This window comes from Gymnoscopelus braueri, assembly GCF_963280865.1.
Source record: "Gymnoscopelus braueri genome assembly, chromosome: 13".
Classification (NCBI taxonomy): Eukaryota; Metazoa; Chordata; class Actinopteri; order Myctophiformes; family Myctophidae; genus Gymnoscopelus; species Gymnoscopelus braueri.
The window spans coordinates 28,770,874-28,794,391 of NC_137615.1; the positions used below are offsets into that span (position 1 = coordinate 28,770,874).

Sequence of the window (23,518 nt, forward strand, 5' to 3'; positions counted from 1 at the left end):
ATCACACACATTTGTAGGAGTGTGATCATAGTTTTTGTGCTTTGCGAAACACCCAAAGCTGAGACCCCCCACACGTGCACACACACACACACACACACGACCGTTTCTCCCTGGTTTGATTCCCACCCAAGGCACCTTACTACATGCCCTCTCACTGTTAACTGTCCTATCAAAATTAAACAGGAATGCCAAAAAATTATCTACAAAAAAATTATAATACTGTAGTACAAATGACTTATAAACAATTATTAAACAATACTTTCCAGTCAGGAACTAATGAGAAACCTGATGGACTGAATGATTCCCATGCCATTTTTAAATCTAGAATTATATAAAACATTCTGGACTTGAATAAAAGTTGAACTGTACTGATTATTTTTTTGAATTTAATTTTTTTTTTTCAATATTGTCCCCATCAACCTTTTCAACTGACCCAGAAAGTATACACCACCCATTTGTTCCAAAAAGGTTGTGTGGTTTTGCACACACACACACACACACACACACACACACACACCAGTAAACAATAGTTTGTGTGCAATATTGTTGCAGAGGACAACAGTCTCTCAGCGTTAAAATAAGAAAGAATGGCCTCCTGCTTTCCAGGTGTTGTCACAAGCATAAAAGTTTGAGCGATCATTTAATGCATTTATAATCATTTATTGCTTCTTAACTGCATTGAGTGTGCTGTTTTTTTATGCATTGTTCATTAATAAAGTAAAGTAATGGTCAGTCAGCAGCAATAACATCACAGATCTAACTTCTTAGATCTAGCTTTAAGCTAAACACGCCCCCAGCATAAGAATCACGTGGACAGAACATTAAGGAAACGTATGGAAAGCAGGCAAAAAAACTGTTTAATTGCTTTAGGACAAAATAAATGTTTCCCAATTTTAGAAAGAACCACAAAAATCTTTTAAATGACAACCTGGGCAACTGAATCAACCATGGGTTTATTAAAATAAAAGTTAGCCATTTAAATCTTTTCATTGACCAGCCAATAATCTGAATCTAATGCATATGAGGCAGGTGCTGAGGATAGATGGGCCAAATAAATGGCACGAAAAAGAAAGTGTTCAAGTGATGAAGTCTTTTTGTAGGCTAATCCAGAAGTTACCATGGGTTCATATGCCATATTTCCAATGGAATCTTTGCAATGGGTTTTGGATATATTGAGAAAATACTCTTTAGTAAACTAAGGCTTATGATATAGTAAACTAAGGCTTATGATATTCACACATATTGTTCAACAAGACCCCACAAATAAACACCTTTAGGTTTTTTAGCCACATAACCAATTAATAATAATTTAAAAAGATGCACATAACGGCATCGAAATGAATGGTTACAATTTATTTTGTAGAACAAAAATGTGAAAATCTTTTAGGCTTGTGTTAAGGACATACCTTATTTTATGCATAAATCAAAAACCCCATGGGAATAAACATTGGAAATCTGGAGGGAACCCATTGATAACTCACTTCCCAATTTCATGATCATACACTATTATGAGCAGCCCAAAGTCAGTCCCCATTCCAAAACCAGTCTTACTTTATGTACCTTTGCCAGCAAAAAAGTGAACACCAAACTGGACAGTGTAAAAATGCTCAAATAAAACCAAGGAATCAGAGATTCCATTTTTTTTAAATCAAATTTGTTTTGTTAAATAAAAATTGTGGAAATGTGCAAGCACAAAAGGAACGAGAAAAATATAAATCAATAATTAATTATACACAATTATTCTTGCATTAAGGAGCATTGTGTTGTACTCTTCAAGTAAAGCATTAGTCTTTCTTCCCTCTCTCTCTTTTTAAACAACAAATCACCAGTTTTTGATTGGGGTTGCCAGCTGGGGAAGGTCCACATTGATTCTGAGATAAAATAAGGGGCAAATAGTCAATATGTGGCAACCCGTAATCATTCCAACTGTAGTAGCCAAAAGGGTAAAACCTTTCACACTTAGCAGATCAATCCTATCCTCACCAGAACCTACTAAATGTAATGACAACACAGCTCATCCTTTAGTCACCTTCTTAGTGAACTACAGGCCCCAAAATCTTTCTGGCACAGTCACCATGGAAACAGGCTCCTCCTCATCGCACTGGCCGGTGCTGGGCTTTGTTCGGGCAGTAATAAGGGCACCTCTGGGTTTGCCTGCAAGTGCCAATGTTGAGTGACGAGAGGGTGGGAGCAGGTGGGGCTAGCTGATGATGCGACTGATAGACTGCAGGGAAGGGAACTCCTCGTTCTGCCCGATGTGCAAGGTCTTATGGGAGTTGAAGTCTTTTAGGGACAGCACCTGTCTGCAGGTGGGGCACACCTGGCAGTCCAGCTCGGCAGCTGCGTTGGCCGCAGGTGTGGCTGTCTGCCAGGCGCTCTTCTTGTTCTTATTTTTCTTTCCCCCACCACCGCCTCCTGACTGTTTCTCCTGAGCCTTGGAGTCACTGTGGGCTGTTAACAGTTCCTGCTGTTTGTTGGTGTCTGGTAGGAGTACCAGCAGCTCATTGAAGATACGGTTAAAGTTGTCTCCCAGCAGATCCTTACAGCTACGATGGTACTGGGCTGCCGAAATCAGACCCTGAGAAGGAAGGAAGGAAGGAAGGAAGGAAGGAAGGAAGGAAGCGGTTAGAGGTTCAAGTTCATATGGACTGAGGGAGATTTTGTTTTGATAGGTTCCCTAATGCAACCAGCAGAACTGGTGACAACAAGCTAAGCTTGTGTTTATGAGGTCTATCACTCCACTGTACAAGCCCTTGATCTTGGCTTTACTTTAATCTTTATTTAGCCCGGAAGGTACCAGTGAAATACAATCTCTCTTCCAGGGAGTCTAAATGGCAGCAAAGACCTGAAGGTTTCACATCAAATGTTACATCAAGTACAAAGTTCAAAATGCATTAAACATTTGGTACAATTTTATTTCAAGTTAATAAAAGGAATTCAGGCCCAAGCATTTCAAATAGATTGTCAATATGCATGTTAAAAGCTAAAAGCAAACTTTTCATTAAGCCACGTGCCTAAATATTTTAAAGATGAGACTCCAGGAAGACCTTACCTGTCTGAATTGTCCAGAGAAGTTTTTGAACTGGTTGAACTGGGACTCGTCATTGTGGAGGTAGTCTTTGATGGACTGGATCAGCTCCATGTTCCTCTGCTGGAAGTTCTCTGGCACCTGGTACACATGAACCACCTGGGGGGTACTGGGGAAACGCACACATATTACATGGAGAGACAGGCAGTATGCGATAGATAGGACATCAATTCAAAGTGATATAATCAGTGGTAAAATTTGAAACAATCATTAGAATTGTTTTCTTTCTTCTATTAGCCATGCTGCTCCATACACCCAACTGGATATGTCTGCCAAAGGGTGGTGCTAGAGGAAAGGCCATGGCACGGGCTCACCAAAACCAATAAGGTTCATCCTTCTATCTGTCAGGTAAAGTGTCAACTTTCACTTTGGCCTGCCCTGAGAGCAGAGGAAATGGGGTCACATGTTTTCTTAGGTTTCATCCTCCAGGGAGCATGAACGTGCTCAGCATGTTTCATGGCAATGAATCCAGCCATTAGTTTTATTTAGGGTAGATTTTGGCCTAAGGGTGGTGCTAGAGGAAAGGCTATGGGATAATCTTCTGGGGAGTAAGTAAGCACATTTTATTTATATAGCACTTCTCACAGAGAGAACTCACAACGTGCTTTACATAAAATAGGGATAAAAACACAGCAATTCAAGTAATTAAAATCAACAGAAACACAAACTGTGCAATTAAACTCAGAAACAAAAACAGCAGACACGTTACACACAAAGAAGATCAAATCAAGGACATTCCGCAAATGCTTGTTTAAACAGTAGCAGACGCTGCAGCTCTCAGGACCTGTGAAAGGGCATTCCAGTGTCTGAGAGACTGAAAGGCTCCGTCGCCTTTGGTTATTAATCCGGTGCATGGAGGTGCACAGCAAAATCCATGGCAATCTAGCCTGACATTTCCAAGACATGTTTAGGTTCAAAGTGGTGGACGGACAGACTGACCGACCGACATCCTCAGAGCCCCGCCATTAGTGGGGATAAAAACTAAACGAAAATGTCTAGATGACAGGCAAAGGGACACGGATTGGACAGAATTATCCTGGTTTGAGTACAATTCAAGGGGCTGCTCAGTGCTCACCTGTTCAACACAGGCTCAATCACGTTGCTGTTGAGGGGGATGCCAGTGAAGCCGGGAGGGGGCTTACTAGGCGCGCTCCCCAGGCCGGGCGGTGGTGGGGGCACGGTGGTGCAGAGGGCAGGAGATGAGGCCTTTAGAGGAAAAGAGCTCTTGAAGCCCAAGCCTGAGGGACACAGATACATTACTGCAACATTTACATTTACATTACATTACATTACATTACAAGACATCTGATGTTATTGGATTATCTAGTAACTATCAGATACTAGATAATATTATTGACTATTTCTATTAGAATATTGCTAATAAATATCTAATACCTTTATAATAACTAGGGCTTAAATAATGAACCAAGGAAACGTGAGTAAATGTAAAAAAGAAAAGAAAAAGGAAATGTTAATTCAGCACATTTAGCCGCGTTTGTGGATGGGAAGCCAGTTGGGCAGGGTGACCTTTGTCACTACACTAACGGCTCCTACAGGTTGGTTGGGGCGCCTGTGCTCCTGCAGGGAGCAAAATTGCATACATTGTCCACACACACACACACACACACACACACACACACACACACAATACGCTCTCCCGGTGAAAGTTAACGCCACACTGTCACAAGCATCAGGGGAGACACTCGATTATCTCCCCAAGACGAAAACAGTAGAGGTAGTCCCCCGTGCTGACGCGGGAACATGGCAAAACATGGGAATCATGGGCATAACAACTAAATAGGGAGAAACATTAAAATGGAAATTTAAAGACACAAAGAACGATTAAAGCTGATGGTGCACCAGTGGCGTACGCACCATAGAGGCCTGCCCTGCCCAACTAAAATCTCACCTCCCCTAGAAAAGAAAAAGTAGAAGACCGAAAAACAGGCAGTGAAAAAAATCCAAACAGAATAGTGGCTGTCGGACCATTAGCCCGCCTCCTCGTCCATTCACGCAGGCAGGCAGCTAATCACCACCGTATCCATTCAGCAGAGCGACACTCGCCTATAGTGATGCAAATGTAGCCTTTGTCTTCATGGGGTGCTAGGAGTGCCAGGGGTGGGGGTCTGGGCCATCACCTGTACTCACCTGGCATAAAAGGGGTTCTGAGAGCAGCTTGAGCCATTCATTACTAAACTACAACATGAAGAGACCACTGCTGAATAATTGATTGATTGATTATACTTGCTTATTGTTTTTAACGTTTTTCAGTTTTGTAGTCAGTGTAGTGTTGTTGTTAACTTGTTTCCCCCGAGATTTTTCCCCCCGAGGGGGGTGGAATCTCGCCTGCCCTAAATGTTATTACTGGGAACGCCACTGTGGTGCACGAATGGTGAATGATTAAAATGTTATTAGTTGAATGCTATGATTGTGAAATCAGGGTTCGTGACAGTGGGCAGTTCTAGGTAGTGATATAAACCGTGAGAAGAGGAAACCGTTAACTTTTGCTTTTTTTGTTACACCTGCGTGTGTTCGTACCTGGAGGAGGTTTTTTAGAAATGAGGGCAGGGAAATCCTCCTCCTCATCTTCTGGAGGTGGGCTTGGATCGGGACGCTGGGCTGGCACCTTAGTTGCCTTCTTGGTACCCGGGGGAGATGGCTTCTCCGAGAAGCCGTTGGTTATTTCACTCACGCCGCCTCCGGACACCGCCGAGGCTGTCGCAATGGCAGCGGCAGAGGAGGCTTTGCTGGCCTTTTCTGGAACGTTCTCCTTCTGCACCCTCATTTCATTGGAAAGGTTAGCTGCGGTGGCGGTCACTGCCGTCTTCTGCTGCTGCTGCTGCTGCTGCTGTTGTTGTGGTTGACTTTTCTTCTTGCTGGCTTTGGCGGCTGTGGGGTTTGGGCTGGAGGGCTTAGCGGTCGTAGTCGAGGGTTGACTGCTTCCTTTAGTGGTGAGCAGTGATGAGATGTCCAGCATGGTGGGCACCGCCCGAAACTCCTGCTGCGTCAGCCCTCCACTCTCATTTTCCGAGGACACATTGTCCGCCGGCGTGGGCTTGGCGTTCTCCGCCCCTTTCTTTTTCCTCCGCGACGCCATGGAGGAAGAGGCAGAGGAGAGGGTTTGGGGTACAGAGGACAACACAGACGAGGGGGCAGAAGAAGGGGGGGCTTGATTGTTACGGCCGGAGGGAGGAATGGGCTTAGACGAGGCGGCATGAGCGGACCAGGCTGAGCGGTTGGTGACTGAGGGCTTGAGGGGTCTGATCTTGGAGACGAGGGCAGGGAAGTCCTCCTCCTGGAAGGATGAGGTGTTCCTGGGCTGGGCGGAGTACGCTGGGGTCATAGGGCTGGTCACAACGGAGACAGCCGACAGACTGGGGAAGTCATCCTCCTTCAGGGCTCCCTGGGTGGCCTTGGCTGCTGTCGGACCCGGCTTCAGACTGAAGGGGACAAACACATATTCACAAACATGTAGACACATGAACAGACAAACACACACAACAATTCAGCACTGTCTGACTGTACAGAGAAAAAAAACTCAGCATTCAAGTTTGATACATTTTGGTAAACTACATTTTTTGGTTTTGGACAAAGATATATTTTTATGGTGTGGCACCTTAAGGGCCAGTCATCTAGAACAGGGTAGATCTGTACATTATGTATGAGTGTCTCTACAAAAGTAGACCAATCAAGGCAAACTACACAGCTCAGATGACACTTCTATGCAAATCACACCTCATGCCACTTTGCTAAGCAAGCACACCGTTGTTGCTTTGTTTACAAACTGCATCCCCAGAAACTTGCGATCCATAGCTACATATTGTACAGAGAAGCCACGTTATTAAACCATGTCTTGTTTGAATACACCTCTGTCATTACATAGTCATAGATGTTTGTATGTATGCAACTGCGTGCTAGGCTGTACCTAGGCATGGGTGGGGCAGATTTTCCTCCTAAAGCTGGGAAGTCGTCTTCTGCGTCCAGTGGATTGCTATCCTTCATGGTCCTCACTGTCCTAGGCATGGGCTGGGCCGCCTTTCTTCCACCCAAAGCTGGGAAGTCATCTTCTTGGTCCAACGGATTGCTATCCTTCATGGTCCTCACTGTCCTAGGTATGGGCTGGGACACTTTTCTTCCACCCAAAGCTGGGAAGTCGTCTTCTGTGTCCAGTGGATTGCTATCCTTCATGGTCCTCACTGTCCTAGGTATGGGCTGGGACACTTTTCTTCCACCCAAAGCTGGGAAGTCGTCTTCTTGGTCCAGCGGATTGCTATCCTTCATGGTTCTCACTGTCCTAGGCATGGGCTGAGCCGCTTTTCGTCCACCCAAAGCTGGGAAGTCGTCTTCTTCGTCCAGTGGATTGCTATCCTTCATGGTCCTTACCGTCCTAGGCATGGGCGGAGCCGCTTTTCCTCCCAAAGCTGGGAAGTCGTCTTCTTCGTCCATGGGATTGCTACTTCTCATCGTCCTCACTGTTAAAATGAGTCACACACAAGAAATCATGTACCATATGCATGTATGCATGTTTCGATCACCTGGTCACTCGTCGGCACACTTAAAAGTTTGAAGCACCAGACTTAATAACTGTCCTTTGTTTAGGCTTACCTGGAGGTTCTGGCATTGGTTTGATAAGTCCCGTTCTGTGTCTGGACTCCTCTGACTCCGTCCTGTCAGGCCTCTCCGTCCTCTCGTGTCTTTCCTCTTTGCGGTGTTTGGCTGCGCCCCTGTCCAGCATGGAACCTCGCTCCTCTATCCTGCGCACTGCCATGGAGGCCCTCATGGCTGCTGCTACGTCCCTGTCCTCCTCCTCACTGTTGTACACACACAAGTAGTAAGACACTGCAGGGAAATAAACTAAAGCGAACAACCCTATGTGGTCCCTACTCATTCAAGTCAGACTCACCGGTTGTACCTCCAGCTCTTCTGCTGTCCACCCTGAGCTCGTGCTCTTCCTCCTCTACCCTGGCGCACTTCATCATAGTCCTCACCCGTCACAATAGCTGAGGACACACAGACACACGCAGTCAGTAGTTGTATTGTCTTCATCTGTTGGGCTCTTTAAGGTGACCCAAATTCAGAACAAAAGAAAATGTAAACAAATAAGTTTGAGGTCAATAGAAATATCTACAGTAGCAGAGCAGGGGTGTGAAATTGCACGTGCGTGCAGCCGTGCACACACCTTCGTTCCTCCTCAGCTGCTGCTGTCTGGGAGCGTAGGTGAACTGCAGGTCAATGTGTCGGTTCTGTCTGGCCTCTGCCCGGTTCTTGCTGTGCACTTGAGCCTTATGGGCCTTGTAGTCTATCTCCGTGCGGAAGGCGTGTGTGAACTGTTCTGTGGCACAGCGGCCCTCCTCACATAGGTAGTGTCTCTCTCTGAAATGCTCACTCAGGTACTGGTAGTCACTATTAAAATCACACATAAAAACATACAACTGATTAATATTGAGTGCCAGTGCAGGGTGTTGAAGTGAGCCTGTGTATGTGTAGAGGGGGAGAGGAACTCGTGGGTATTTGTGTTTAAGAGTTGAAGCTACTGTACTATGTGAATGGATAGTGGGGGCGTGAGTGGATAGTGGGGGCGTGAGTGGATAGTGGGGGCGTGAGTGCGAATCACTGACTGATTGAATAAGAGAAGGAAAAAATGAGTCAATGAGCTAAAGCCAATTAATTAAAGTAATCAGGGAGAGGTTTGCGGACAAAGAGTGATGTGTTCAAATAGTTTTCGCCATCATCCAAACTCATGTCATCTGTAGAGTCCGTTTGTGTGGTTGTGAGAGACAGCATGCGAGAGGGTGTGCTGGCTGTACAAACCAGTAGTATTCCTGCGCGCCGTCAGCATCACAGAAGTGACAGAAGTAGTGGTCTCTGCGAAGGTGCTTCAACAGCTCATCGTTGTCAAGGTAGCGGTCGTCACAGAACTTGCAGAGCGGGTGTCCGCGGTGACTAGTGTCGTCAGGGTCGCCATGTGTGCGGTGACGGGCCAGGTCCTTCCGGTTGTACCACTTGCGTTCGTGACAGAAAATCTGAAGGCAGAAGAGGTCATATGTTTAGAATAGTCTTTCAAGACTGATTTTGGATTTGCATGAACTAGTTAAAAATGTTAAAAACTAAGAACACAAAAAATAAAAAAAATACTAGGTAGAAAAGGGGGATATGGATTAGGTAGGGAATGCAAGTCAGAAAAGGTGCGTTTTGAGTGTGGTTTTAAACGTGGCGAGGGTGGGGGCAGCTTTGATGTGAGCTGGGAGTGCAGTAGCACTCCTAGGGTGCATGCCCTTGAGCGTGACTGACACGTAAACCTCCACTTGTGTGTTTGCAAGTAAATAAGGATCCATGGAAACAATTTGTTTTGAACACTTAACTTACCATTGAACGGCATTACGAATATGCACCTAATTCACTGCCATTCCTATCAATCTCTGGCGATAAGTGTCGTTTTGGAGAATTGTCTGCCATTTGTAGTTTGCTACGAAGGTACGTTGACCACAAGGCACTGTTCCATTGGAATTTTTTTCATCCGTATTGGCGGCATTCTGACCAACGTATGCTGTGATGGGATGCCTTGGCCGGTCAACATCCTTACCTCCTCCATCATAGAAATGAGTGGGCTGATAACCAACCATTAGCCCCTAGAGATCCTTTTTTTTTTACAGACGGATTTCGAGAGCGAGATGTGTGATGTTTGTGTTTAAAATAACAATTGCATCCTCAGACCATTTTTCCGGGAAGTCAATCGAAATTAGTGAGCATACAGTGGGCCAAGCCAGATAAATTAGACAATTTCTAGATAGATAGCAGGTACCTCAAACAAGGGCACTGAAGGAATGTAATTTTATATAGGTTAGCAACTTGCATGATGATGGCTTCACTTTTGCAGCGGTCTATCATTAGCTGCTAACGGGTGAAACACTTTGATTTGTGAATGGTTTGACTTTCTTGACACAAATAATGCACACAGCTTCGCCCGTGTTGACTGTCTGGTTGCTTTTTATCATGGCAACTAATGATTTAATACTCCGTTGTATGACGCGAGTCTTGCTCACTTAAAATAGCCGCTCTACAAGCTCACAACTATAGCTAGTCTATCTGCTTTTTTGGGCAAGCGACACCGTCGCACAACATCGTAAATCAGGCTTAAGCATTTATCCCCTGCTGTTACACCCTCCACCTGCAGTAGCCATCTTTCTCAGCTCAGCTCAAACTGCCCTCTGGTGGTGCATGCTCTGGCACTACAATAACAATACATCATTCAGTTTAATAGAGGAGTGAGTGAGTGACGTATTTAAGATCATAGTTTCGGGATTTCTAAATACCGCCCAAGCTTAGCAGCCAAGAGCCTCAAGAGTTGAGTTCCAGTTATCCACTGGTATTGAAACGAGCTTGCCCCTAGAGATATATATTTTTTACAGATGGATTTCGAGAGTGAGATGTGTCCGTGTTGTGATTTCAAAATAACTATCTAGCTGTTGATGCATGCAGTACACTGAAAGGACACTGCGAGGGCTGAGAGGTGTTACCTTGAGGTGTTTGGTGCAGAGCTTGCAGCAAAAGAGTTCATGCTGCTTCCTCATGTGCTGTTCAAGCTCCTCGAACTTGGAGAACACCTTGGGCTCTGGACAATGGGGGCACTCTGGCAACAGCAGCCTCCTGCAAAAGTAGGCACAAACAACAACAACTTAAATGTTTAATCTTTTCTTTATAATATTTCTTATTACTGCAGCCCTCAACTTCTCTAGAGATTATCTTTGCGTGGAGACGTTTGCCGTTGATAGTCAAATTTGAAACTCAGGTGACTGGTCCAAATTGAATTCAAGAATACAAGAAAATGTCTTTGTTATAAAGCACTGTGGGAAACCCTGCATACAACGATGTGGCATCTCTGTGTTTCTAAAGAGCGCAGTAGAGAGACACAGGAAAGATAGGGCAGACAGGGATCTGACATCTGGCACAGTTGCATGCACTAGTAAATTGTGGAAGAAATAAGATATCCTCCCATGTCGTTTCTTATGCATATGAACATGTTTTGTATGCAAATGTATTGCACACACACACACACACAATAAACTGGAATAATGTAGTCAAATTTAGTCTCATTTATTTATGCTGCACACTTACACGGCTGGAAAATATACAGATAGAGAGAACAGAACACTTATCTCAAGTAGAAGAGTGGGGAGGATTCTATTTTAACAGGATATTTTTTACACTTTTCTGTGTGTGTGTGTGTTGCACACATTAATATGCTCTACCTAAAGGAAGTCATCACAAGACCATAGCAAACCGAGAGCCCCGAGACAGAGCCAGTGAGACAAAAGCGCTTTGAGAGAGAAACAGAAACAGAATAAAAACATAATAAAAAACAAAGAGAAATTGAAACAGAACAGAATTAGAGAACACACACATAATAAAGAAAGAAAAACCAACAGTGCGAATAAAAACATAATAAAGAATCAGAGAAATAGAAACAGAAAGAAAGAGTTGATGATATAGTAATCTCAAGCAAAGAAGAGGTTTAGAGCTGTTCCGATACCAGAATCGGAAAAGCTGCCGATACTGCCTAAAATGCTGGTATCGGTGAGTATGCCAGTCTATGCCGATCCGATACCACGTCATTTATCACATGATATTTCATAACAGTAATATATTTTGATTGCTTCAGTTGATGTTGCACTACCGTTCTATACTCACTGTACTATTTACATTATTATTTTACTAATTTGTAGCTGCACTTTAATCATTATTGTTATTTATTTTTTTATTCCTAGATCAGTGGTTCTCAAAGTTAGGACCCCCATAGCTCTGAGAGTGTACAAATGGACCCCCATAGCTCTGAGAGTGTACAAATGGACCCCCATAGCTCTGATAGTGTACAAATGGACCCCCATAGCTCTGAGAGTGTACAAATGGAACCAAATGGACCTGTAAGGGTCCATTTGGTTCCATTTGTACACGACCAGTGAGGGTTCATTTGGAAGGAACCCCCTCAAGGAACACTGAGGGTTCCTGGACCCCACTTTCAGAACCACCGTTTTCAAATTACACACAGGAATCGGATCGGTACTCGGTATCGACCGATACACAAGTTGTGGGCATCGGAATCAGGAAGGGAAAAAATGGTATCGGTACATCTCTAAGGAGGTATTTGGGCTGTATTCTTGACAACAAACTGACAGGTGAAAAAATTGCCTCAAAAGTGATCAAGAGAGTAAATCAAAGAACAAGATTTATTTGGGCAGAATTTCCTCTTTTGTCAACAAAAAAAGTGCTCTGAAGACTCTCATTCAATGCCATTTTGACTATGCTTGCACCTCTTGGTTCTCCAAACATCTCAATGTCACTAAAAACTAAGCTTCAGACCTCCCAAAACAAACTGATCCAACTACTTCTTAGCCTAAAGCCAATGACTCATCTATTTCCAACACAGTTTGCTAGTCTGGGATGGCTCAGGGTAGAAGACAGGGTTAATCAAATACAAATGGGATTGGTATTTAAGACAGTCAAGGGACAGTGCCCTCAATACACTCAAACCTGACTAACTACTTCTCCAAAGTGAGTGACACATAGACGCCGGAGGCGGGGTCACACGGTCCTCTGTGTCCCCCCACTTTTCAGCTATCGACTTATTTTTTATATATATATATTTTTTAAAATGTCTTTTTTTTTCTCTACCGGCGCTATAGCAGTAGCTCCGCAGTCTCCGCCCACCCCACCGTTCGCATTGTCAAGCGGCCCCAGCCAGACATGCTAATTGCCTCTAATAAACAAGTCGTGATCTCTGTGGCTGTGCTAAACATGTTCTGCAGGTTTTGGCTCTGCCGTCTGCCCTTATTGAAATGAAGGGTCGCTATGCCGTGTCCCTCGACTCCCTCGTCCTCCTGTGTGCACTAACAGTCACTCACTGCATGCACTGAATACCAGTGGTGGAAAAAGTACTCACATTTTTTACTTAAACAAAAGTATCAATTCTGCGATGTAAAAATACTCTTTTACAAGTAAAAGTAAGGTATTCAAAATGTACTTGAGTAAAAGTAGAAAGGTATTGGTATCAAAATGTATTTAAAGTACCAAAAGTAAAAGTACTCATTATGCAGAAGGTCCCATTTCACAAGTTTTCAAATGTGTAACATGTATAAAAATTCTTTGAAAATAGCAGATCTACAAGCTCACAACGTGTCGCAAATCTGCTATTTTCAAATTGCCAAATTATATATACTGTATAAGTAGTTCTGTAATAATAATCAAAATCTACAAAGCAACTATAGTAAATAAAGTTATCAAATAATTGTAGTGGAGTAGAAGTAAAAGTATTGAAAATTGGAAATACTCCAGTAAAGTAAAAGTACCTAAATTCTTCTATATGGTATAGGTATTTTATTATTAGGCTATAATATTATTGCAGTTTGTCCAGCTGTGCACAGTTATTTTTTGTATTATTATTAATGCATGGGACACACTGAAGGATGGGTAGAGTGTTGTTAATGTTGTTTTATGGTCATTTAATGAATTAATTAAGCCAAAATCGCGCACGCTTCGCGCGCGTACATGCCCGCGACGCAGTGGGTGAGGGGGCGGGAGGGAAGGGGGGGCCGAGTGGTGGTCAAGTTCAGCCCCCATGGCCACGCACAAAAGCCGGCGTCCCTGGTCCATTTGGTTACATGTGTGCGCTATTTGGAGCAACACCAAAACGGAACGTGAGAGTCATGACGTCACCACTTGGCCGCGCCCACTATGACGTCATCACTGTCCCCCCACTATTTAACCCCTTCCGGCGTGCCTGCGTGACACCCACAATACTAGAGGGAGCGACAACGATCTGATACTACCCAATTTTAGAACAAACATGGGAAAATGCTCATTCTACTACTCTGCCACCAAAATGTGGAATGCCTTGACACCATCTATTAAAATATGTAAATCACTGGTTTCTTTCCAAATTGGCCTGAAAAACATCAGGAGAGCACAAGGGGAGGTAAATGCATATTCCCATAGAAAGGAGGTGTCATTCACTGCTGCCGTTTTTTTCTCCTTTGTACATGTAGTGTTTTGTATTTGTTGATGACATGTATTATTGTTGTGTTCAGTATTTTATGCTTCAGTATGATGAATTGAATACATAGAACCACAGTGGAAACAAGTCCCTGCCTGGGACTGTTTTGTGTTATCCTTTTATCCTTAATGTCTGACTGTACCTCGTGCTGTTTACATTTCTGACTAATAAAGTATTCAATCAATCAATCAATCAAAAAAGAGAGAGAATACAGACAGTAAAGAAAATAACAGAGATAAATAAAAAGAGAAACTCTTAAGACTGTTAAAGGAGAGCATGGCAGTCTTATCTCTCTGGTCCAATCTCTGTTCAATGCATTACGCAATTGATGCAGAGAAAGTAAACCGGTTGCACGTAAGAAGGAAATCTCAAGTGATAACAGTAGAGTGAAGACAGTGACTAAAAGCCTGATTTATACTTAAATTGTCATGCAACAATGTTGCTCGTCAGAAATAACACATTTTCATGTTTAATGAAACACTATTGTGTGATCATGTATTAAATAACCTGAAGACCATCACATAGGACAGGTATTGTAAAGGCTAACTGGAAGACTCGCCCCATTTCGTTCACGGATCGCTCGCCCCCAGCGGCTCTTGTATTCTTGTATTTGTTTTACTGAGGTGAAGTTTAGGAATACGTTTAGGGTTAGGCATAGTTTTACTGAGGTTAAGATTAGGAATAAGGCTAGGTTTAGGCATAGTTTTACTGAGGTTACGTTTAGGACTAAGGTTAGGTTTAGGCATAGTTTTACTGAGGTTACATTCAGGAATATCTTGTGGCGACCGCTCAGAAGTCGCCGGATTTGACCCGGGGTGAGCATGTTTTGGGGTGAGCGTTCTTGTAATCATTGTAAAGCCCTAACATTTGAGTCAAAGTTACCCCACCCGGTAATGGTATATTGTTTTGCGCATTGATCACACTAACAAACACATCTTATTGACACCGGCCAATATTGTCTATACTAGAATAGAACTTCCAAATCATGATTGATTCAAACACAGTAGACAAAGTAGACAATCTTATTGGCCGATAGCTTATCAGCAAAAGTCAAGTGACTAGTGTAAATTTCCCCACCAGCATTGCTGTATGCTACATTTTAACCAACCGTTTGAAAAGCTGATATCAGATTGATACTGGGCAACATGTTGAGCAAATCAGCTTTCAACATGGTTCAGGTTCTGGAAAAATGTTCATAAATGCATCATGCTATTTAACGGTGTATGAAGCATGACATATATTTTGCCTCAGACTTCCAACAATGACATGGTCCTGAGCATTACCTGAACTGGTCATAGATTTTGGCATCACCAAAGTAGATGTCGTATTTCTTCTCACACTGGAACTGCTGGTAAGGCAGCGAAGAGAAGGCATTCAGTTCATTCACAAACATCACCTGTAAACAATAGCGAGAATCAGTACATCTGATCACACATCCTATTGACACAACTAAAACTGAATCCATGGGTAAGGGTAATGTAGATCCAATTGCCAGACAGTGATGTGAGGTGATTTTGTGGCAGAATGTGGGAAACTATGAATGCTGTTGTTGTGGCTAAAATATATACAGAACTAGACAGTAATCTTCAGTCAAATATGGTTATGGATATTTTAGATTACATTAAGTATTGAATGACACCTTAAAAATTCTAAGTTTAATCTAATTTGATGAGACAATTCAACATGATCCAAGATAAACACGTTGTTAATAACTTTGTTACTTGAATGACACTGTGGCCAGGCCACTTGACAGCACAACACGGTCATTTGACTCATTAATAGGGTGGTTCCGCTTTGGGACAAGCTGGTTCGCACACTGTAGAAAGGAACATGCTGCTATACAGCCTTATTACATGTTACATAACCAACCAAGCAGTAACAAACTGATAACGTTAGCTGGCTGCTTTAGCATGCTCGCTCCCTTTAGGAATAATCCTTAATATCCCGACTAAATCTATGCCTGGTCACTGAAACACAGATTCTAGCCAGGAAATGACCTGCATGCTGACAATGATAGTTAGTGAATCAAACTGACAACTGCTAGCATTGCTCTGGCTAATGTTGGCGATTTTGCTAAGGTTATCCCCTAATATCCAACAAGTAAGGGATTCCAAATCCCAGCTATGATGTTGCTATGGATGGTTCACAGCGTCTGGGTGCAAGCAATGGCTTTTATCTAAAGTCCAACTTCACAGATGGGGATCTTTTTAAAACGCGGCTAACGCAATGCCAGCAGACGCGGCCTAGCTCCAATCAGAACTACATAGCTCCGAGATGAGGTCCCACAGCGTAGGGCGCCGGCAGGGTGTGACACCGGCCAATATTGTTGATTCTTACCTTTTCCGCACATCGTATCCAAAAAGTAAAGGGATTCCCCCCTGCTCTCAGATGTTTTACATTTTAGCGGTCAAGAAAATTGTGCCCGACGGTTTTAAACAAGCGTTTAAATCGCTGTTTTAGTCAGCCTGTGCCATGTTTTCCCAATGCGACCTTAACGGGAGCAGTACAGCGCATGCGGACGGGGGTTGGCTGGCCACAGGCGGTCTAAAAAAGCAATTTAAACGCTTGTTTCAACCCGTCGGTAACATTTTCTTGACCGCTAAAATGTAAAACATCTGAGAGCAGGGGGGGGCGACCTTTACTTTTATGATACGATGTGCTGAAACAGGTAAGAATCAACAATATTTGCCAAATTCTCGCCGGTGTCGCACTCCGCCTGCACCGTACGCTGTGGAACCTCATCTCGGAGGGAGAGGTTCCTATTGGGGCTAGACGCGGCCTAGCTCCCACCACCGTCATCCTCCAAGCCCCGGACTAGAGTGCAGGAGCACACCGCACCTTGTCCAGCTCCTCCCGGCAGACGGCGCAGTACTTCTGCTCGCACAGCACCCTCATCTTGGTGGAGCAGCGGTAGCACACCGGGTGGTCACATTTCCCCAGGGCGTATATGTCGAGCTCCATACAACACAGGACACATGTCCCCTCGGTTTCCCTGGCAGATGATGTGGAATCCATGGCGTTTTTCAAAAAGGCACAAATTCCTTAGTTAATTGGGTCTCAGTCTCTCAGATATTGGGCTCAGTCGAGACGCTGGAAGTGCTTACGTAATATGGAAGTCGGGTGCGAAAGCCACGCACGGCCGTCAGCGTTGAAAAGCGCAGATCTGTATAGCACGTGCGGGGGCCTGTCCCCGGGTTGTACTGCAGCCACAAACCTGCTTGTGCTCAGCGCTTCAGTAGCCGTTTTGCGCTAGCCTGGGATCAATACCATTTTCGGGTTTCTGATCCGGTCGGAGCGGAAATAACTTTACGTCATCAGGTGGCCGGAACCATAGAGGAACCACTGACCGGCACCTACGGTGTCGTGCACCTCCAAAATGATTCCCCTAGTTTCAAATGTGTTTAGTTTGGTATAATCGTTTCATTTATTTTGGTATTATAATCGTTTGGTATGTCCATTTTTTAATTCTAACTCGAAGTGTGACTAGCGAAACAAAAACAATGCGACGCCCCTTTTTTCGAACGAATACCAGGGTGGAAAGCCTGGTGGTGACGCGAGGTTAGTTCTGCGCAGGCGTCCTCAGCTGCTCCACGTGCCTGTTTGGCCAGTTTGGCCTTGCCTCAATGAGCTGTCACCAGTGACACCAGTGACACCATCCTATGGTCTCCATACTGTCATACAGGTGGTTACTGTTTGACAAACAGTAACCTAAACCACCTACATACAAACAGTGTTTGTATGTCACTTGTGTAGCACATTTCATCCATATTAAATTGCAGTAATGTAGTGACAAGATACAACATAATATTGTATTGTAGCTCTTACAATAAAACGGCTCCAACTGGGATGCACTTGGTGATATTCACAGCCATTCTAGGGCTAGGATGCGCTGATTAATCAGCCAAAAGATTCACTGATGGCGCCAATAGCCAACGTTTATCTGTTTCTTGAGTCTATGATTGAATTGGCTAAACATAAACCAACATTAATCACAATGAACAATAACCTGTTTCCCAAAATGTGTGCACCCTGAGGCATGCTGGGAAGATTGATTGATTGATTGATTGATTGATTGATGTAGTTTATTTAGAAGTCCATTGGCACCCCCTGGGACACTACACAGTTGGGTAACTGAGTCCATTTAGACATTTCATGCAGACTGCAACTCAATATGAATCGAAATAAAACTGGGAGAGAAATATGGAACGTATCATTTTATTAAAAAAATACCTAGTTCAATCTCCTGAGTTCCAGATAAACCATATCACCACCCTATAAAAGCACATCCCTTCAGGCATCTTACTGTAACTAAAATAAAACATCACAAAATAGCTAATTTAATAATAACATCAATGGCAGGAACTGGCATGCAATCATTGCAGATCTCATTTGACAAACCACGTTAATAAATGTGCTGTGTAAAAAACAGAGACATACAGTAAGATTCAAGTAGAGTTCCCGCTAGTGTTTTGTGTGATTATTTGGATCTTAAACAATGGATTATTCCTGCTATGGCTGACACCTTGGATGAATACCAAGGCTCTGCAGTGGGCAGTCACTCACTAAAAGACTGGATTTTAAAATAGTAAATTCACAAATCATTGTATTATCAATTTAAAAAAGTTCAGTATATTTGCTTGTTCATGAAAAATTAAATATATACTTAGCAATTTAGTGACTGCAGAAACACTTTTTGGATAAGATTTGTCTATGGATTCCTGCTTTTATTAGTACCCTGGAAGTAACGCAGCTGTGGCACAGAGCACTCCTACATTTCTATGAATTATTGCAATTTTTTTATATCATAATTAAAATGACCATTAAAATATTGATCACACAAACCGGTCCATCTAGAAGACACTTTCATTGGATACATTATGTAGCAACAGTCAGTACAGCTGTTTGACCAGCAGAGGTCATATTTGTCACTGCCCCATCAAGGGCTTGAAGACCATTTAGAACCAGGCCCCAGTTGTCTTTCCTCTATGATCATCAATAAGTTAGGAGCCAATAAAATCTACGAAGTCTTCAGTGTTTTTGATACACTGCACTTAGTATGTAGCCAGACTAAAGTGAGATGAAGTCTCTTGTGCCAAGAAAATTTAAATCGATGTAATAACTAGCACAAGCTAGAGTAAAACAGGGACTTATAAGTGAGGGCCTTCAAATACGAGAAGAGGTTTAAAGTGCTCCCAGATTCCAGATCCCAGACTAACATGGGAATTTGGGGATTTCTTATGGAAATTTCTTATTTTTATTCCTTCTCTGTTGCAGTTTTTGTAATTACTGAAGAGAACGAGGATAGCATGAGGGGAAAGGAAGCTTTTCCCCACAAGCATGCACACATATCAGCTTTGCTAATGTTGGTCTTTGCCTTTCAACATGATCTTTATATACGTGTGTATTTTTTAAATAGCTTGACTGCTGTACTGACCGTAAAGCAGTCATACTAATACAAAGGATGATTTGAATTGTAAATGCCTTCATTACCTCACTCTGCAAAAAAGTCAAATAGTGCACAGTTGTGGCAAACAAGAAACAAGTCTGCTGCAGTATATCTTGATAAAGACTGCAGTTATGAAGGGCAGCTTCAAGGTACCGGCATGTCAATGAGTGCAGGCTGTAGACCAGTCTGATTTGACCTTGATAAATTCCTCATTATACAGTGTGCAACAGGACAAAGAGTGCTCAACATTCTAATAGTGTCCATTACAGAAATGGAAACTGTCATCACAGCTAGCGATTGCTGTAAATGGGCTTGGTCAGTCCCATGACTCTGAAGGTGTTGCTGGCTATCTTTTCATAGAGCAGGAACATGAGAGCAGCAGTCAGCACTGTCTGCAGCAGTTTGGCCTCCAGTCCTTTGAACAGTCCCAACAAGCCATACTTCCTACAGTAGGACACAGGAGTCAAAGGAGAAAAAAAAAGAAAAGGTGAATACACAAATGAATACATGGTATTGTGATTATACCATGACCTGCTGCAGGCTACATTCCTAGATCAGACTCCCACTGACCTCCACACCAACCCCTCATACTCCCCTTTACCCACCTGAGAGGCACTCTAACCTGGCTACACTCCTCCACCAGCTCTGCCTACACATCCAGTAGATACTTAGGTTCTGACAGCTACACCCATGTATTGCTTTTGTAACACAGTCGCCAGGAATAAGATTCACTCACTTTTTGTAAAAAAAAAAGTCAAAAAACTGTTACCTTTACTTTTCTATTTATTCGCATGGGGTGTGTGTGCGTAAAAGATAAATGTAAATGTAATGTAATGATTTGTAATGTCATTGACATTACAGAGCTTATAAAATATTGGAGAAGAAAGTTAAACATCCGCACACTGGTTTAAAGCTACCAAAACTTATTTTATTTAATGGAGCAACGTTTCGACCTTATAGGTCTATCAGGCAAATATGGAGGTTTTACCTTCTTCTCCTTGATTCTTGCCTTGATGTCCAGCACCTGGCCTAAATACAGGTTTCAAGATGTGCACACAATCTCCTCTGTGAACCTTAAAATACTAACAAAATGTAGATATTTTACTATTCCCATATCAGGATTATTTGGAATGTCTGGCCTTGTTTACCTTGTTCATTCTTTCTATCTCTATTCTTCTTCCCTTTCCTGAAAACGGCAAATGATCGGAGCTTCTACAAAAATATATTTTATTTTTACACCTCGAAACCTGTGATGTGACAACAAAGTTGAAGGTGAGTTAAAGCTGAAATCACAAGTGATTGACTGGTGATACAAACATAATTGACAGAAGGAAGTAACAACCACACTTTGCAGATTACACAGAACACTGAATGACAGAAATCTGTTCAGAATTACTTGTGGGATCTTATCAACACTGAAGCTGGGAGGGTTGCAATGTATTAAGCGTATTTGTCCAAGTGATGACAACATACAACACTAGGTTTCAAAGTATTCACTATCCAAAGATTTTTCAGTCTAAACAAATTTTACGTTAGTTTGCTCCTGTGTGTGTGTGTGTGTGCGCGCGCGCGTGCGCACTGGCGTGCGTGCGTGTGTGTGTGTGTGTGCGTGCGTGTGTGTACAAACCTCACTCTGTTTACCAGTAGACATTTGATAGTCCTGAGACTGGCCAGTAGTTGTGATTTGTCAGAGGGCTCTTTAAGCTGACCAAACTGAAAAAGAATGTACTTTTAAGGCACATCAATATCATGTCACCAAGCCTTAGATACAAGCATACACACATACGCAGTTTCACACTCTTGCAGACAGTGATTGTCCAAGAAATGCATGCACACCAAAAACATTGTAACCACTTAAGGCCTATATATTTTGTCACACAACAAATAGCGGAAGTAGCTGATCTACAAGCTTGGTGAATCGGTAAACTACTGGCCTTGAACATCTGACTAGTTTTGCTATTTTTGAAAAAGTTCAAAAATGATATAAATTTAATTTAATTAAAAAGTAATCATATTTTGACATTCTTTTATAAGATGCCCAAAATAGGGAGGCAAGGGTTAATGTTGTTAAGGTGCAGAGACAAATAGAAAATAAGACTTGCACACTTACAGTAATTGAATGCTTAATTGAACACTTAATAAAGCTGGGTTTTGACCTACAGTATCTTTCTACACAGTACACATGCAAACACACTATAGCATATTTAACCTACCCTAAGGATGGACTGGATAGTCTGTAATGGGTATGTGGCGGTGGTGGCAACAGCTTTTGCAATAGCACCAATCAGGAACACCTCCACAGAGGAGAGCTAGAGAGGAAAAAACAACATATACCAAACGATTTTTTTTTAAAACAAACGAAGACCAATCTAGATCTATGATGATGATCTTCTATAACGGCGTATAGGTTACAGAAGCAGACGTATAACCAGAGGCTGGTTTAAATCCCTGCTCTGGCTGGGGCAGATCACACTGGATAAAATTAATGATCAACAATATGCAAAACCAAGTAGAGCTGCGTTTACTATAGTGTGCAAACTTCTGTACACTCTCTGAGTAACACATGAATAAATGAAGATTAAGGATTGTATTCACACAGCCGTCATTTTGCTCTTATGCTTACAATTTAAAGTGTGGATGGCGCTCAAGCACGTAAACCATGATAAGCTGTGACCATCTTATACTAGCTGTGCGGTCGCAGCGAAAATCATGAGAACAGGCTTACCAAGTCTCTACATATCTAGTGCCTACTCATCCAGATGATTACTTCATCTCCTTTCATGTCCTACTGATTTATACAATCTTATAATCTTACAATAATAATAATAAAAAAGCCCAAAATAAGGATATCAGGGTTTAAGAGGCTAAGATAATCATTTTAATTAAAATGTTAAATTATGATAATATAAAACATATCAGTCTACATTTCCCAAATCCCCCCCCCCCCAAAAAAAATACATATCAGACAGTCTACAGTACAATTCCCAAAAGGAAATGTATGTATTTAATTCAGTCTGACAAGAAGCACGGAAAAAACATATCTGTGATTAAAATGAATGACCAAAGGCATGGACTCCTCTCTTCCTCCTCACCTCCCTCTGGGCTCCTCTCCTCAGCTGTCTCTTCAGACCTTCATAGATCATGAATTGAATAGCAGGGTTCAGCACCAGCAGCAGTGAGGGGAGGGTCCCGTTCCACAGGGCCCCCACTCCCTCATAGCGAACAATCTGCGCAAAGGCATCTGGGAACAAAAAAAAGAAAAGCAAGAAAGGGCAATAAATTATAAATCAGTCAGTCAGGGAAAGTGTTAAGAAGTGTCAAGAAGTAGTAATAAAAAATGGGTGCCAGTTTACCGCCCTCAAACCACGTAGAGGTCTGTGCTCTGTGTGTGTATATGTAAGCGACTTCCTGTTAGACACGGCAGTAATAATATTAATAATATTTTTAATTTGAAAAATAAATAAACAGGCTATATGCAACTGAGACAATGGAGATTTTACCCAGCATGCCGGAGTAGCTCGTGGGTCGGATGTCTGCATTGCGGAAATGTGCTCCCTGAAGCTTCAACCGTGTATTCACCACCCACAAAGGAGTGGTCACAAGCACATTTACAACACCTGAGGAGAGATGAGAGATATAGAAAAGGAGAAATATAGAGGGAGGGATGGAAGGGGAGAGAGAGAAAGAGATTAGAGTCAAATAAGCACTAGTTTAATGCATTAGGAAGTGGTTGGATTACAATGGACATAGTGTTCAGTGCAAGATTGCAGCAACAGTGTTTTGTATAGCAAGTTTGTATAGCAAGCCATTTTAAATATATTTGCACCCTGTGGAAATGATCATGCTTCACTCCTTTGTATCCCATATTCTTTAGTAACTTTTTTTTTAGTAATCATTGCTATAGGGCGTTAGGGTCCCTGTCTCATCTAGCTCTTTA

General features: G+C 42.7%; 2 protein-coding genes across 3 annotated transcripts in view; both read right to left on the bottom strand.

Moving 5' to 3' along the window:
• Positions 1-836: 836 nt before the first annotated feature.
• On the bottom strand, positions 837-17,352 carry znf598 (zinc finger protein 598). The gene is made up of 12 exons (XM_080448502.1): positions 16,974-17,352; positions 15,419-15,531; positions 10,606-10,735; positions 8,900-9,111; positions 8,268-8,491; positions 7,992-8,088; positions 7,694-7,899; positions 7,014-7,560; positions 5,627-6,528; positions 4,164-4,326; positions 3,053-3,197; positions 837-2,578 (listed from the first exon to the last, which is right to left on the bottom strand). Exons 1-12 carry the CDS (start codon positions 17,148-17,150, stop codon positions 2,201-2,203), a joined length of 3,294 nt encoding a protein of 1,097 aa, XP_080304628.1. The 5' UTR covers positions 17,151-17,352; the 3' UTR covers positions 837-2,200.
• Positions 17,353-18,334: 982 nt separating this feature from the next.
• The window catches only part of slc25a17 (solute carrier family 25 member 17), a 191,015-nt gene continuing 185,831 nt past the window's right edge, over positions 18,335-23,518 (bottom strand). For both annotated transcript variants that reach the window (XM_080447229.1, XM_080447228.1), the window contains 5 exons: positions 23,082-23,198; positions 22,674-22,822; positions 21,795-21,890; positions 21,209-21,294; positions 18,335-20,025 (listed from right to left, as the gene is read on the bottom strand). In XM_080447229.1, coding sequence (XP_080303355.1) covers positions 19,872-20,025; positions 21,209-21,294; positions 21,795-21,890; positions 22,674-22,822; positions 23,082-23,198 — 602 coding nt within the window. In that variant the 3' untranslated portion in view covers positions 18,335-19,871. The remainder of the gene's footprint in view (positions 20,026-21,208; positions 21,295-21,794; positions 21,891-22,673; positions 22,823-23,081; positions 23,199-23,518) is intronic.